Consider the following 17,982-nt stretch of genomic DNA (forward strand, 5'->3'; position numbering starts at 1 on the left):
ATTTTGAAATCAGGTCTATCTGGCTCCAAACTGTAAAAGTTTTTATTTTTATTTGAAAATGAATTTTTAATGAAATCATGCTTAAATTTCTTCTCTTTACATAAAAGTATGGACAACCTATTTATACCAGTATTCTAGAAAAATATATTGCTTTAAAAAATAAATTCCTTTGGGACTTCCCTCGTAGTGCAGTGGTTAAGAATCTACCTGCCAATGCAGGGGTCACGAGTTCGATTCCTGTTCTGGGAAGATCCCACATGCCTCAGAGCAACTAAGTCCGTGTGCCATAACTACTGAGCCTACACTCTAGAGCCCGTGAGCCACAACTACTGAGCAAGCCCGCAGGCCTAGAGCCCATGCTCCGCAACAAGAGAAGCTAGCTCAATGAGAAGCCCTCACACCGCAACGAAGAGTAGCCCCTGCTCGCCGCAACTAGAGAAAGCCTGTGCACAGCAACGAAGACCCAATGCAGCCAAAAATAAATAAATAAAATAAATAAATTTTAAAAAATTCCCTGATAATATGTGGATTTAAAGTTTCTGTTCAATTTCATTTAATCTGGCACCAATTTTGAAAACCTTAATACAGTGTTCTAACTTTGCAGGTTGTATACTTATTTTGAGCTAGTTTTATAGACGGTAAGTTTACTCAATAACTGCTTGTTGAGGTTAATGTTTTGTCATCTACAGAAGTTAATGTTGAGAAATAAGGCATTTGTTGTATACTTTCCTACCACTGGCAGAGAAGGTAATATGCAAATCATTTAGGAATTTTCTACCAAAAAAAGCAGCCATTGTGTCTTTTTGTGTATGAGTATTTGAATATGATTCATGCTTCATTGAAAAACTTACCCATGACTATGCCTTGAACGTTTTTTACAAAAATAAAACAATATGTACTTATTAAAAAAAATAAAATGAGGCCAGTCAGCACGATTATATTTTTCTCCAGCCATGGTCTGCCACACATGACAGGTAGAAAGTGGGGAGAAAGCTGGATTTAACGAGAGTCACAGTTTTGCCAAGCAAAGGCGATGAAGTAAGAGAGAGCACAGAATTGAAGGGGACTATAAGGAGTGTAACCATGGGATGGAAGCTGGGTAAGGACTGGTAACTGAGGACACAAGGTAGATGGAGCGGTGACAAGTGGCAGGATCCAAGCACTTTAAGGGATGGGGGTCAGGTGAGTATCGAGCATCAGGAGCCAGAGGGAGAGAGCTGAAAAGACAGGGATGGTAGTTGGAGAATGTGATGCTTAAAAATGTGGTTCTAGGAGGGTTGCAAGTATTGGTAATGATAACACCGAAGCAATGGCAATGGGAAAAGGGAGAAGAGACAGATAGGAGATCAAAATATCTGTGGAGGAAAGAACACCAAGGAACTCAAAGACCACAGTATTATAAGCATCATCCCTGTGGATACTGAAATCCTCAAGAATTACGATAAGAGCAAGGTTGGAGAGAATGACAGTGAACTGGGAGCTGAAGTCTTTGAACAGGGGAGTAACCAGGGATCAGAAGATGACTAACTTTGGCTGTATGTACACTGGTTGGTGGTATATGCTGATGACATGAAAATCAAAGATGGAGTTTCTTGTTGGTGGGAATGTAAATTGATACAGCCACTATGGAGAACAGTATGGAGGTTCCTTAAACAGCTAAAAATAGAACTACCATATGACCCAACAATCCCATTACTGGGCATATACCCTGAGAAAACCATAATCCAAAAAGAGTCATGTACCACAATGTTCACTGCCAGCACTATTTACAATAGCCAGGACATGGAAGCAACCTAAGTGTCCATCAACAGATGAATGGATAAAGAAGATGTGGCACATATATACAATGGAATATTACTCAGCCATAAAAAGGAATGAAACTGAGTTATTTGTAGTGAGGTGGATGGACCTAGAGACTGTCACACAGAGTGAAGTAAGTCAGAAAGAGAAAAACAAATACCGTATGCTAACACATATATATGGAATCTAAAAAAAGAAAAAAAATGGTCAGAAGCACCTAGGGGCAAGACAGGAATAAAGATGCAGACCTACTAGAGAATGAACTTGAGGATACGGGGAGGGGGAAGGGTAAGCTGGGACAAAGTGAGAGAGTGGCATGGACATATATACACTACCAAACGTAAAATAGATAGCTAGTGGGAAGCAGCCGCATAGTACAAGGAGATCAGCTTGGTGCTTTGTGACCACCTAGAGGGGTGGGATAGGGAGGGTGGGAGGGAAGGAGATGCAAGAAGGAAGAGATATGGGGACATATGTATCTGTATAACTGATTCACTTTGTTATAAAGCAAAATGAGAGAGTGGCAACACACCATTGTAAAGCAATTATACTCTAAAGAAGATGTTTAAAAAAAAAAAAAAAAAAAAAGATGGAGTTTCTGAGGTACAAAGAAAAGACAATGGTCAGGAAGTGGTAATGGGGAACAAGAACATGAGGGGTTTTTCAAAAAAACCCCAGATTTCACTGAAGAGGGCTGGAGGGAAAGCAGTACCTGATTCTAAGCTCTTCAAATATATAAAAATATTGAGATGTAAAAAAATATTAAATGCAGAAATTAAAATTCTAGGTAGTAATAATATACTGAAATTTGTGGGTGACAGGTCACTGAGTAGAAAAATTGTAAGTAATCACACAAAGATGTTGAACAATGTTTCTCAAATTAGCATTGGCTAGGGAAGCTAGATAAAATGCAGAGTCCTAGCTCGCATGCCATACAACTGGATCAAAATCTCTGAGAGCCTAAAGAGGGCCCTGGGTGACTCTTAGGTACACTTGAGAACCAAGAGCATAGACAGAGGAGGGGATCCAAGGGGAAAAAAGTGACAGCCTTGTGCTGCTCTTTCATCTACTCTTGGTGGTGTTAACCCACCACTCCCTTAACTCCTCTAGGGAATCAATATATACAATAATCATGGAGTTATCAGTCTTAATAGAAACAAAGTCAGCAAAGGCGGAGGTAAGTGACTTACCATATCTAAATGGGAACTGACGATAAACAATCTGATATGCAGAGTACTCTGTACAAAAAAGCTTCAACACTTAGTACCTTCAACACTTACAAAGCCCCTACTCTGTTAGGTGATAAATAAGACAAGGACACTGCCCATGGAGGACAGCTAGTAACTGGTAGTCAATGTTCCTCAATATTGGCATTTTGGGTTCAATACTCCTTCCTGTGTGGAAAAGTCCCAACCATGTTTAGTGTCCCTGGTCCCTGTGCCCTACACACACCAGTTTCACTCCCAGTCATTCTGACAACCAAAACAATGTCTCCATACATTTCCAATGCCCTCAAAGGATGGTACTGCCCTGTTGAGAGCTACTGATAGCTAGTAACCATCCTGGTGACAGGATGCACAGTGGATCACCCTCCCACCTTTGAAATAGCTCAGTAGTAGTCCTGGAGATGAGAGAAAATTGGTTTCAGGAAATAGCACTATTAGAAACAGCATTTTCCTACATGAAGGCTGACAATCACTATGAGCAAATCAGTACTATGAACATACCTCTATTTTTCCAGTTAACCTCTCAATTTCAGACCGCTCTTCCCTGTGATTTTTGGCATTTCCTCTGAAGTCTCTTACATGTTTTCTCTGTAGCTTTTCATAGCTTCTCTTCAGTCTGCCTAACTGTAGACACAGTTATTTCTAGACTTAAAATTTAAGAATGTGTAAACAGTGCTGATACAACAAATTGGCATTATGAAAGCACGCGTAGAGCTAACTAGTACCCCTGAAAATAGACAGCATGTCAGATAAAATAACAACTCAAAACTACATATAAAAAATAAACACCAGAAAAGAAATATATTGAGTCAAAGAAAAAATAAAGGGAAAATATTTTATAAACAGAAGTTTAATTTTTCTTACAATGTACAATCGCCTTGCACTTAGGGGCCCCCAAACGTGCCCCCACAATAAAAGCAGCAAATAAAAACCCTGTCTCTCTTCTCTAGGCCTGTGGTTCTTGAACCATTCTCCTGCGGAACACTGAGTAAGTAAGCAAGAGAGGAGTACTGTGGAATTAAATGAAAATAAAAGCAGTTTTTTCCCAATCTGAAGAATAAAACTGAGTTAACTGATAGAATTTTCTTATCTATCCCAAAATGCTTCTGAAACCTTTGGATCCTCCATTATTTAAAATCTAGTAACTGATTCAACTTAAAAATTAAAACATTTAATATAAGCTTTTGGTATCAGTATTTCATGGTATTATACAAAAATAGCTCTATTTCTTTCAGGTACTCAACCAACAAACACATTTTAGAATCGCTGTTGTAGGTCGTATCAAACATATAAATAGGCAAGATTCTTTACCTGGGTTTAAGAACAGAGAAATAGATTTCCACCCCTGCACCTCCCTTGGTATATATACATCCACTCTATGAAGCAGAAACTGGCTCATTAACAAAATTCTCATGGGTTGAAGAGACAGAATTATACAACACATAACAGAATTAAAATCTTACTTCTTCATGTAGTTTCTTTAACTCCAGCTTATACTCCATGGCCATCTCCTGCTTGACTTTTTCATGTTCTTCAACCTGCTGACGCAACATTCCAACCTAAAAGCAGAGAGGTGGTAGCATTTTTCACTATTAGCATTGAAACAATAACCCTGAAACACAAAAATAGAAAATAACCTTTGTACTTATCTGTGAATACACGTTCTCAACTGTACAATTTCTCAGGAAGTCAAATATCTAATTATTTAATAATCCATAACAATGCCAAAAAATGGAAAACAAGCAACTGTTCTAGAATTTCTAGGTTTAGAGGGAAACTTCCTCTGTCTCATTTATTCTCCCCAACGCTTTTTATCAAAAAAAAACCTCACATAAAATTAAGAGAGATAAAGTTACAAGAACCTTGGAATCTAAAAATATGGAACAAAAATCTATAAGACTTCAAGAATAAATTCTATAAATCAAAGTACAGAATAGTAACATCAGACAGAAAGACAGCAGGAGACTTGTACCTGCTTTACCATTTACCCCATTTCAAAGAAAACCAGTTTCACCAGCCAGAGTGAGCATGTTATCCTAACCTATTTTTCAGTGGTTTGATGCCAGCCACAGCTAGCTCATGCCCAGCCCTCACTTCCATCAATATCCATCAGCATTTCTCTACATCTCTCAATAACCAGTTAGCATTTCATCTACTAATAGCTAGAAGGGAAAGGAATAACTTGGAATAGTAAGTAGTAATCTCAATCACAATACAGAATGGTAATTTAAAAATAAAAAAACTGTAGATCTTAAAAGTTCTCATCACAAGAAAAAAAAATTTTGTGACTATGTATGGTGACAGATGTTACTAGACTTACTGTGTGATCATTTCACAATATATACAAATATCGAATCATTACATTGTATAACTAAACTAATATAATGTTATATCTCAATGATACCTGAATAAAAAGAATACAGAAATAAAATTCTTATAAGAACAAGGAGTTAATGCAATTCCAATTAAAAATTCTAGTAGAATTCTTTTTTGGAACGAAAAATTGATTCTGAAGTTCAAACCAGAGGAATGATTAAATATAGCCATTAAAATAGAAAAAACTACTTAAAAATTTTTTTTTTGATTTAAATGAGTATTTACTGAATTCCTGGATAGGGAGAAACTGAGCTTAAAACTAATGAAAGAGTCATCTGAGAATGACAGATTTGACTCTGCAAAATGTGAAACTTCTTTATTTGAAAAAATCCCATTAAAATTAAAAACAAATAAACTGAGAAAACCTTTTACAAAAGTACGTCAAAGGGTTTTTAGTATTTAGGTATCTTTTTGTAACTTGTTTCCACTATGTTCAAAGAACATACTCCATTATTTCAAGACTCTGAATTGTGTCAAGATTTATCATATGGTCAGTTTTGGAAAGAGTTGCTTGTGCTAGAAAAAAACGTACACCACAGTTCTCTTGTGCAATGTTCTGTATATATAAATTAGGTCAGGTTTGTTGATCATGGTGCTCAAATCTACATCCTTACTGATATCTGTCTCTTGTTCCATCAGTTACTAAGAAAATTGGGTTAAAATCCCCAACTACAATTGTGGCTTCATCTATTCCTCCCTGTAGTTCTGCCACTCTTTGCATACAGATAAGAGAAAGAGAGAGAAATTTAAAATTAATTAGATACTTACAAATTCAGATTTTTTTTTTGTCTTAGTTTGAGTTCTCCCAATAGTGTAGATTTTAGGGCAGGTAGGTAATTGGAGGTGATCCCAGGAAACACAGTAAGGAAATGAAGAGAGAGATCCAGAGAAGGAAGGAAAGCCAATAAAGTGTGTTACTGAGCTGATTTCTGCAGTAAGCGCTGGAGCCACTCCCACAGGGAACTCACCAAGGAACCAAACAGAATGTGTTTCAGAATTGTCCCTCTAAGGGATGGGAAGTTGGAGAGTTTATCCACTGATTCCAGTCCCTCCACTGCTTGAGGCTTGCCCCAGGAGTGTTAACTGCCCCCACAATCCCAGGTTTCACCTGAGCAGCTTTTAAGTTTCCAGAAAGAGAAGCACAGTGTAGTGAGATGCTGGCAGTACACAGTGAGCTGTATATAATATCCAGGTGAAATGAGGGAGCAAGGAGGATGTGATACAGGCCAATAAGAATATCTGCTACAGTTACATATCCTGAGATTTCATATTTTATCATTATGAAGTGTTTCTCTTCACCTTTGGTAATGTTCACTGCTTCTGCTTCAAGTACAGTTTAGCTACACCATCCCTCTACTCAAAGTGTTTGTATGGTATATATTTTAATTTTACATTTTACTTTCAACTTTGCTGTATCTTTATAAACATCAAATAATTGAGTTCAATTATCTTTACCCAGTTGGACAATTTTTATCTTTTAATTAAGCCATTTAGTACATTTACATTTACCGGACCTCTTGGGATTTATATCTATTGTCTTACTAAGTGCTATTTGTACTTAATAAGCTCTACGTTCCTACGTTTCTTTTTCTCTCCTTTCTTGCCTTCTTTGGGGCTGATAACTTCTTACCTCATTTTTCTCCTTCTGTTAGCTTAGAAGACATATACTCTATTAACATATTACTATATACTTTTAATGGTTCTCTCAAGATTAAACCTTAACTAATTAATATTAGACTTAACTAATGTTAATTAGATTAACATTAGCTAACATTAACATTAGTTTTACCAATTCCCAGGCAACCCAAGGACTATAGAAATACTTTAATTCCATTTACCCCCCACCAATTTGACTGAAATGCCATCATAATTCCACATATATGTTCAATTGAAGGCTCTTGCTGTTATATACAGTAAATATTCGTTTAGATTTACCCACATATTTACTGTCGTCTTTCGTTTCTTCCTTTATCCCTTGAGCTTCCATCTGGGGTCACTTTCCTTCTGCCTGAAGGACATTCTTTTAGTATTTCCTTGGTGCAGGTCTCCTAGTGACAAATTCTCTCAATCTTTGTTGATCTGAAAATGTCTTGATTTCACCTTTATTCTGGGTATAGAATTTATTTCTGGTTTGGCAGGGAAAAGAAGTCATTTCTTTGTGGACATCATTCTATTGTTTTCTGGCTTTCACTGTTTTAGCTGACAAGTCAGCTGTTAGAAGCTGTTCGTAGATCACCTTTTCTTCTTGGTAAATATCTGGTTTTGTTTTATTTTGTTTTCTTTGATAACTTTTCAGATGTCCTCTTTGTCTTTAGTTTTCAACCTAGGTAAATATTTCTTTTTGTTTATCTTGCTTGAGGTTTTTGGATTTCTTAAGTACATGGCCTTCCTCACTTTTGGCAAAATCTCAGTCAATTTATCTTCAAATATTGCTTTAGCCCATTCTCACTTTGTTTTCTCCTTCAGGGATTCCCAAAACACTCATATTTGACCTTCCCACTGTATCCTCCTTTCTCTTATCCTCTCTTCTATATTTTCTATCATTCTGTCTGTGCTTTATTCCAAACATTTTCTTCTGTCATATCTTCCAGTTCACCAATTATCTCTTAATCTTTAAGGCCTTAATTTCGTTTATTCTATTTTTCAACATTATGATTTCCACCCATCTTTTAATAGTTTCCAACTCTTTCCTGAAATGCTCAATCTTATCTTTTATCTCCTTGAACACAGTAAACATAGCTATTGTAATTTCCTTTCCTTTTCTTTCTTTTACTTTCTTTCTTCCTGTGAAAACATCCTTCCTGGAGCTTGCCATTCTCAAATATTGGTAAGTTACTCTAGGCTACCTGTATAGCTGTCATCTTGGGAACTCCCTTCACCATTATTCTGGAGGCTTTCTGTGCTTTTCTGCTTTTTGCTTTTTAAAAAAATTCTCCATCATCTTCTTCGTAAGTTTACTTCTCATTTTGGTAGAACATTCTTTTGAGATTTTATATGTCTGAAAATACCTTTATTCTCTTTTCACATCTGGTTGAAAGTTTGATTGGCTGTAGAACTTAGTAGTAAATTTCACTCAGGATGTTTTTAGTTAAATGTGAATCTTTCAGACTTTAACATTTGGTAATGGCAGACTAGGTATTCTGGGCCAGTCCATACACTGAGGACAACTATATAAGTAAGATTTCTTAAAAAATGTGCCTGAAGTCAAGTGCTAACATGATAGGGAAGAATTACCAGGTCAGCATCTGGGCTAGGCTAGAGGTGGAGGGAGGTGAGCCCAGAGTTTGGGGCAAGTATTAATTGAAACTAGAGAAGGCAGCTGAAAGGATAAGAGGCCGAATGGGGGTTTTGATAACTTCAAGGGGCTATGAGAATAAAAGATTTGGTGCCCAAGACAGCTCTGAACCCCTCCTTGCTTTGAGTTGGGACCCTGAAAGGCTGTACCCTAGGAGTAAGACTGGGCCAGATGTAGAACAGGCCTTCTTGAAATTGCCAATCAACTGCAGACATCTGAATCTCTAAAATCAGTTTAAGATGATCTTAAGAGAGTGCTAATGTCTGTCCCCAGGCATCTCCAAAGTTCTAGGGACTCCAGGAACTTGGAAAAAGCAACCTAAACTTTCTCCAAAGGAATAAAAACCACTATTCTGTGTCTTAAACTATTTCTTCAAATAATTTTACAAATACAGTGCTTGATAACCCACTCAGAAAGTAACCCCACACACACAAGGAGATAAGACAACAAAAGTGAAAAAAAGCAGAAGCAATAAAAGATAGAAAGAGATCCATGGCAAATCTAGATATTGGCATTATCAATTCTTCCTATCATTGAGAAGGTACTTTTTAAAAAAGCAAATAAAAATGAGACAGTTACTAATTCCCCAGAAAACAAAAACATTGTACAAGAAATAAGTTTGATTATTATTATGCTATCTGACTCAGTTGTAAATAATAATTACCATCTTAATGATATAAACACTAAACACTGACCTAACCAAAAATTAAGATATACAATTCTGGCAGGGTGAGGGGATGGAAATTGTATATGAGAGCAAAGCCCTTATTTTTTATAGCAGCAAGTTAATAGATAAATAGTTAAAACTGAAAATTAAGAATATTGCCATAAAATGTTATATAGAAATATGAAGAGAATAACAACAACAAAAAAAAGAGTTAAAGACACTGAAATGACTGCCTCAGAGAAGCAAGAATCCTAGGTTCAGAGGAATAGGGCAGATGATCACTGTTTTTTCTTACGAGCTTTGTAGAACCATTTTTCTTTTCATTTACTATGTGAGGCAAGCATAAATATAAAATGTAAAGAAAAGATTGTTTAATTTCATTTATTTACCAGAGTCTGGTTCATAATGGGCACGCAACAATATCTAAATTTCTTAAAGAAAAAGAGGAGGAAAAAAGAGGTTAATTGCTGAGAGCAAGAGATAGCAGAGAAATGGAAGCGAAGGTTTGAAAACTGTCAGTATGGATGATATCGTTTTAACTACAATTTAGAGTTTTCAAAGTGGTTTCTTACACAGTAACTCAATCTTCACAACAACACGGGAACATAGGGATTATATCCTAATTTTACACATGATGAAATGGGCTCAGAGAGGTTAAATTATTTGGCCAAGGCCATTCAGCTGAGAAAAGGCACAGCCAGGACTCCAAATTCCTTACTTGTTTCATTAGCTCTACCTGCTCTGTAGGGCATTAGAAGGTAACAGCAGCAGAAATGTCCATTAAAACCGATGGAATCCGAACAATGTAATCAGAAAACAGATCATTCACTTATGAAATGAGTTGTTTATACTAGTACTCCAAGTATGATCTGCAGATGGGCTGGAGCTGGTCACAACAGCAATCCAGTGTGAGATAAGAACCTTGAAGCAGAATGTAAATCAACTATGTTACAAAACACACTGTTTAGTGCAACTGACAGTTTTATACAGCAAAACTTTCTGTGAAGTGAAGGATGCAATGTACTACTTTACATTCTGGTGCAAGCCTTTTATCTCACCATGGACCTGTCATTTCAGTAGCACTGGTTTATACCATAGGACTGACTGCTTCTAGGCCTGAAACTTTCAAACAAATAAAACTGACAAAAACTTAAAGCTCTATATTCTAGTTCTTCTATCATGTGCTATTCAAAGTAGATTATAAACATGTTATTACCAGTAACACAGTGAAATTACAATTTCACAGACAAACTCTATGGAACAGATTCCTATAATTAGTATTTGGTAAAAACACTTTACCTCTAGAAACTTAATCAACTTCCAGCAACCCAATCAATGAAGCCGCAAATCATTGACAGCTACATTTCTAAACATCTTTTATGTCCCCAGGCCAAACCTGTAATCTTCAAATCTTTACCAAGGAACCTATCTACTCAATCTCTTTAATTCCTCTTTAAGGTATTAAGTACAGGCATACTTCAGAGATACTGCAGGTTCCTTCCAGATCACAATAAAGCAAATACTGTGATAAAATGAGTCACATGAATTTTTTCAGTTTTGCAGTGCATATAAATGTTATGTTTACACTGTACTGTAGTCAACTAAGTGTGCAAGAGTATTATGTCTAAAAAACAATGTATATATCTTAATTTAAAAACACTTTATTGCTGGAAAAAAAATGCTAACCATCATCAGAGCCTTCAGTGAGTCATAATCTTTATGTTGGTAGAGGATTTGAAATATTGCAAGAATCACCAAAATGTGACACAGAGACATGAAGTGAGCAAATGCTGTTAGAAAAAAGGTGCCAGCAGACTTGTTCAACACAAGGTTGCCACAAACCTTCTATTTGTAAAAAATACAATATCGGCAAAGCATTATAGAGTGAAGCGCAACAAAACGAGTAGTTTTATTACTGCCTGTAGTGCAGTAATGCCCTTGACATCAAAACTAAGCTGCAGGAATAAGTTTCAACAGCCTGGGCATGAATATTCTCATGATCACACATAGGAATTTCCTTAATGGGTTTCTAACAAAGTTAAACAACTTAGATATCCACATATATAGTTGACGGTTGAACAGCATGGGTTTGAACTGTGCAGGTCCACTTATACATGGATTTTTTTCGATAAATATGTACTACTGTACTACACCACCCAAAGTTGGTTGAATCTGCGGATTCAGAACTGCAGATACAAGGGCCAACTGTAAAGTTATATGTAGATTTTCAACTGCATTGGGGATCAGTGCCCCAACCCACAGGTTGTTCAAGCGTCAACTGTACAGTGTTTTTTAACTAGGAAAGTACTATCACCTTAACTTTCTAAACAGAACTACTTTTGTTTTGCCCCAGGAGAAATAAAGAAGTAGTAACTAAAGTAATTTACCAAGGAGCACTGACCCTACCTAAATTACGATTTTTAAAAAATCAAATATGATTATCATTCCATGCACTTTTTTACCCACCTTCTATATCTTTTCATGAGGTCTAATTTTATTTTTTTTAATTTTTTAAAATTTATTTATTTATTTTTGGCTGCATTGGGTCTTCACTGCTGCGCACTGGCTTTCGCTAGTTGCGGCGAGCGGGGGCTAATCTTCGTGTGGTGCACAGGCTTCTCATTGCGGTGGCTTCTCTTGTTGCGGAGCACGGGCTCTAGGCGCACAGGCTTCAGTAGTTGTGGCATTCGGGCTCAGTAGTTGTGGCTCGCAGGTTTAGTTGCTCCGTGGCATGTGGGATCTTCCCGGACCAGGGCTCAAACCCATGTCCCCTGCATTGGCAGGCATATTCTTAACCACTGCGCCATCAGGGAAGTCCCATGAGGTGTAATTTTAAAATACATTCTCAAAAGTCTACCCAAATTTTAAAATAAATTCCAGTTTAGCAAGTGGCATTCTCAGAACACTGAATCTAACACGGCCAATGTTACTATGTACGGTGGACCCCTGAACAACATGGTTGAACTACATGAGTCCACTTATATACGGATTTTTTTTTCAATAAATACTACAGTACTACATGAATTCATGAATGTGGAATCTCAGATAAGGAGGATTGACTGTAAAGTTATATGTGGATTTTCGAGTGCATTGGGGTCGATGCCCCCAACCCCCACGTTGTTCAAGGGTCAACTGTACTGCTTTGACCCAAAGTGCACATGGCCAACTGAGAGATTCTCTTGACAAGGAAAGAAACACTTTATGAAGCCTAACTCTTTCCTTGTGACATGAAACATTTCTAAAATATTCTTGATACGTGAGTATCATCAACAGAATCTACCACTCACAGAAGCACCCCTGAAGAAGCTGAATGACAGCACTAATGAGTGGTGATCCTACTGGTAGGAAAGCCCATCTAAGTGGGGCTTGGGACCAGTGTTTCCCTACAACTCTTCCAATCCTTCTGAGATCAACATTGATGCCAGAAATTTAGGGGCAATTCTTGCACTTACATATGCTTTCTGCTTCCCTTCCAATATTCAATGTTCTTTTCACTGTGCCAGCTAAATTAAGAGAAATCAATTAGCAAATGTTATTAAACTTTTCCCCCAAATCACCAATAACATTGGGTGATGAGATCGCAAATAATATTTATTTTCCTCTTTTCTTTCTTTTTCCCTAATTGTCAACAAGTGCAAATATAAATTTTTTAAGAAGAGTTTTCTGAATTTTATTTTAAACCTAACCAAAAGAAGCCAATTATTGAATTTGGGGCTTAACTTTTTACACTAGTCATACAATGAGGCCAAAAACAACGTTCGCTAAACTCGGTGATTATTATCATAGGCATGTAATAGAATGAAGGTTTTTACAAAAATCATGTGACACCCTTTACATTTTCTTAAAGAAGTTATTGTATGTATTCCATGTGACCAAGGTAACATGATCCTTGAAATAAATATTACTATTCTTATGCATTTTCACCAATGAATTCTTCTTCCGAAAGAAACCATCAGAATTTGACACACAAATGCTTTCTTTGCATTATGAAAAAGACAGTATCACCAGTTCAAGATGGTAATGTAGGAAGATCCTGAACTCACCTCCTCCGACAGACTCACTGGATCTACAGCTAAATATGGAATAATTTCTTCTCGAAAAAAGAACCTAAAGCCTGGCTGAGTGATGACCACACATTGGGTAAAAGAGAAGAAAACCATACAAAAGCCTGTAGGGGAGATGGGGACACAATCTCACCATAAACCTCACCCCTGGTATAGCAACCAACAACCAGAAGGGAACTCAAAACTCCCTGAGGAGCAAAGGGTTCAAACCCCACATTGGGCACCCCAGCTTTTAAGACATGCATTTGAGAGATAAGCCCCCAAAACATCTAATTTTTGAAAACCAATGGGTCTTGTGTCCCAAGACCCACAAAATGATAGTGATGAGAAACACCTCTTAGAGGGCTCATGTGCTTAGACTCACCCACCCCAGAGTCCAGCTCAGAGGCAGCCAATCATGCTTAGACTTAAAGTGAATAAGGCTCACCTGCTTATATTAAAACCTCCATCAGAGGGGCAGGCATCTAGTTCAACACACACATCTAGGAGCCTGCTGGAACACTCTGGGAACAAAGACTGGCAGGCACTGCCTTTGCTGTGCTCCAGAGCACCAGTATCTCTGAGAAGGGAGCTTTTACACACATCAGGTGTCCTGACTTTTACAGCTGCTACCCAGGATATGATCTTGGTTACCTGGCTCTGGAGGCCAGGGGAGCTTGTGTTCTGGGTCCCAAGGAACTGTAATAATTGGTGTCACCCAGAAAGGAGCTCATGCCCCTGTCTGGTGCCTGGATTTCTGTGACTGATGCTAGGGAACACCTCTACATCAATTGGCTCTGGTGGTCAGTGGGGCTTATACTCATGGGTCCTACAGGACTGTAGCCCAAGGAGAAAGAGTTCTTAAACAGCTACAACCCTGAGGGCACAGCAAAGGCAAGAGACCCAGGAGCTCAATCTTTCTGCGAAGGGAGACTATTAACTGATCACCCTGACTGCTAACTAAGGGGCAAGCTTCTGATTAGGCATGCATCTTGGAGTTGACTGCAATCCTTTCCAGAGACCTTGGAGGGCAGGCGCTACCTTTGCTCTCACACTCTGCTGCCTCTAGTGCACCAGTGTCTCCTGGAGGGTAGCTATACATGTGGCTGGTGCCCAGGGGACTCCCCTCGATTACCTAGCTCTAGGTGACTGAAGGGATTTGCATTCCTGGATCCCACAAGACTATGGCAATCAGAGGGATAGTTCTTGGCAGGCTACCACCCCCAAGGCACTGCACAGAAAGCAGAATGAAGCACACTCCCTAGGGTTTCTGTGAAAGAGTCCTCTTTACTTGTCTTGGGCCTTCGGCCTGAGGAGCAGGCTTCAGGTTTGGCTCACATTTAGTGGCCTACGGAGTTGCTATCAAGGAACATAGGCTGTGGACGCCATCTAGGCACTCTCCCTCTGCCTTGCTCCAACCCATCAGTATCACCCAGAAAATAGTTCATCTGGAGCCCACATAGTGGACACCTCCAGATCACCTGGCTCTGAGGACCAATGTGGCCTACCCTCACAGCCCCTCAGAACTGTATATATTTGCATACTTTAAAAGCTGCTGCCTGAGGGTCCAGCTTCCAGTCAACCTGAATCTAGGTGCTGAGATCCTCCACTCTGGGACAGTGACAGGTTTTGGTACATCCTCAACTACTGGGAGCTACTAAAAATATAATAGGCTGCCTGGACAAGCACAGAGGTTTGAGAGACAACCAGGAGCTGACGCAGGGTTGAATAACAAGGTTCATCTCCTACACAAGGCCACTCGATCAAGACCGGAAGAAGTGGTTGTTTCATCTACTGTACAGAAACCAACAGAGAGTCGAGCAAAATGAAGAAACAGAGGAATACGTTCCAAATGAAAGAATAAGATAAACCTCAGAAAAAATCTTAATGAAATGGAGATCTGTAATTTACCTGATAAAGAGTTCAAAGTAATGGTCATAAAGATGGGGAGAAGAATGGATGAACACAGTGAGAACTTCAACAAAGAGATGAAAAAATATGAGAAAGTACCAAATAGAAGTCACATGAACACAGTGAGAACTTCAACAAAGAGATGAAAAATTATAAGAAAGTACCAAATAGAAGTCACAGAGCCAAAGAATGTAATAACTGAACTGAAAAAAATACACTAGAGGGGTTCAACAGCAGACTAGATGAAGCAGAAGAAAATATCAGTCAACTCAGGGACAAAGCAGTGGAACTTACCCGATCAGAGCAGCAGAAAGAAAAAAGAATGAAAAAAGGAATTTATGGAACAACATCAAACAGACTAACATTTACTTTATAGGGCTCCCAGAAGGAGAAGAGAGAAAGGGGCAGAAAACTTATTTGAAAATATAATGGCTGAAAACTTCCCTAACTTGGGGAAGGAAACAGACGTCCAGATCCAGGAAGCCCTGAGAGTCCCAAAAAAGATGCTACCAAAGAGACCCACACCAAGACACATTATAATTAAAATGTCAAAAGTTAAAGACAAGGAGAGAATCTTAAAAGAAGCAGAAGATAAACAACTAGTTCTATACAAGGGAACCCTCATAAAACTATCAGCAGATTTTTCAGCACAAACTTTGCAGGCCAGAAAGCATGATACATTCAAAGTGCTGAAAGAAGAAAACTTCCAACCAAGAATACTCTACTGAGCAAAGTTTTCATTCAGAATTGAAGAAGAGATAACAAGTTTTCCAGAGAAGCAAAAGTTAAAGGAGTTCACCACCACTAAACTAAACTGGCCTGACAAGAAATTTTACAGGAACTTCTTTAAGCTGAAAGAAAGGATGCTAATTAGTAACAAGAACACATATGAAAGGATAAATCTCACTGGAAAAGTAAATATATAGTGAAGGTAGTGGATTAATCACTAATAAAGCTAGTATAAAGGTTAAAAGACAGAACTATGATTACAATAATTAGCTAAAAGATACACAAGGTAAAAATACATAAAATGTGACATCAAAAACATAAAACATGAGAGTAAATGTTGAGCTTTAGAATGGGATCAAACTTAAGATGTTATCAACTTAAAATAGACTGTTATAGATATAAGTTGTTAAGTGTAAGACTCACGGCAACCACAAAGCAAAAACCTAGAATAAATACACAAAAGAGAAAGAGAAAGGAACATAAGCATGCCACTAAAGAAAGTCATCAAACCACAAAGGAAGAGAGCAAGAGAAGAAAAAAGGAACAGAGAAAAACTACAAAAACTGCTAGAAAACAATTAACAAAATGGCAATAAGCACATACCCATAATAATAACTTCAAATGTAAATGGACTAAATTCTCCAACAAAAAGACATAGAGTGGCTGAAGGAATAAAAAGCAAGACACACCTATATATGCTGCCTGTAAGAGATACAATTTAGATATAAGGACACAGACTGAAAGTGAAGGGATGGGAAAAGAGATTCCATGCAAATGGAAATGGAAAAGAAAGATGGAGTAGCTATACTTATATCACACACACACAAAAAAGACTTTAATACAAATGCTTTAATAAGAGACAAAGAAGACATTACATAATGATAAAGGGGTTAATCCAATGAGAGGATATAACATTTGTAAATCTTTATGCAGCCAACATAGGAGCACCTAAACATGTAGCACAATTATTAACAGACCTAAAGGGAGACATAGCCAGCAATACAGTAATGGTAGGGAACTTTAATATCCCACTTACATCAATGGAAAGATCATCCAGACAGAAAATCAATAAGGAGACATCAGCCTTAAACAACATATTAAACCAGATGGACTTAACACATATTTATAGAACATTCTATCCAAAAGCAACACAATATACATTCTTCTCAAGTGTATATGGAACATCTTCCAAGACAGATCATATGTTAGGCCACAGATCAAGTCTTAATAAATTTAAGAAGACTGCAATCATATCAAGTATCTTTTCCAACCACAGTGGCATGAAATGAGAAATTACACGAAGAAAAATGGGAAATATACAAATATGTGGAGATTAAATAACATGCTACTGAATAACCAATGGGCAAAGAAGAAATCAAAAGAGAAATCAAAAAATACCTTGAGAAAAACAAAATGGAAATGTAACATGCCAAAATTTACAGAATGCAGCAAAAACAGTTCTATGAGGGAAGTTCATAGTGATAAACACCTACCTCAAGAAACAAGAAAAGCCTCAGACAAACAACCTAACTACACCTTAAGGAACTAGAAAAAGAACAAACAAAGCCCAAAGTTAGTAAATTAGAGCAGAAATAAATGAAATAGAGACTAAAAAGACAACAGAAAAGATCAATGAAACTAAGAGTTAGTTCTGTGAAAAGAGAAATAAAATTGACAAAACCTTAGCTAGACTCACCAAGAAAAAAAAGAGAAAAGAGTCAAGTAAGTCAGAAATGAAAGAGGAGATATTACAAGCCACACCACAGAAATACAAAGGATCATATAGACTACTATGAAAAATTACATGCCAACAAATTGGACAAACTAGAAGAAGTGGATAAACTCTGACAAACATATAAGCTACTAAGACTGAATCATGACGAAATAGAAAATCTGAACAGACCACTTACCAGCAAGCACATCAATTCAGTAAAA

The 17,982-nt window shown here is 37.5% G+C and overlaps 1 protein-coding gene across 11 annotated transcripts in view; it reads right to left on the minus strand.

The window, feature by feature from the left end:
• CEP63 (centrosomal protein 63) overlaps positions 1 to 17,982 on the minus strand; it is an 85,853-nt gene that overhangs the window by 55,917 nt on the left and 11,954 nt on the right. For 10 of the 11 annotated variants that reach the window (XM_061194637.1, XM_061194643.1, XM_061194639.1 and 7 more), the window contains 2 exons: positions 4,490 to 4,585; positions 3,528 to 3,650 (listed from right to left, as the gene is read on the minus strand). In XM_061194637.1, coding sequence (XP_061050620.1) covers positions 3,528 to 3,650; positions 4,490 to 4,585 — 219 coding nt within the window. The remainder of the gene's footprint in view (positions 1 to 3,527; positions 3,651 to 4,489; positions 4,586 to 17,982) is intronic. The other variant, XM_061194636.1, reaches the window with a different exon arrangement.

Source organism: Eubalaena glacialis, chromosome 6, assembly GCF_028564815.1.
Source record: "Eubalaena glacialis isolate mEubGla1 chromosome 6, mEubGla1.1.hap2.+ XY, whole genome shotgun sequence".
Taxonomy (NCBI): Eukaryota; Metazoa; Chordata; class Mammalia; order Artiodactyla; family Balaenidae; genus Eubalaena; species Eubalaena glacialis.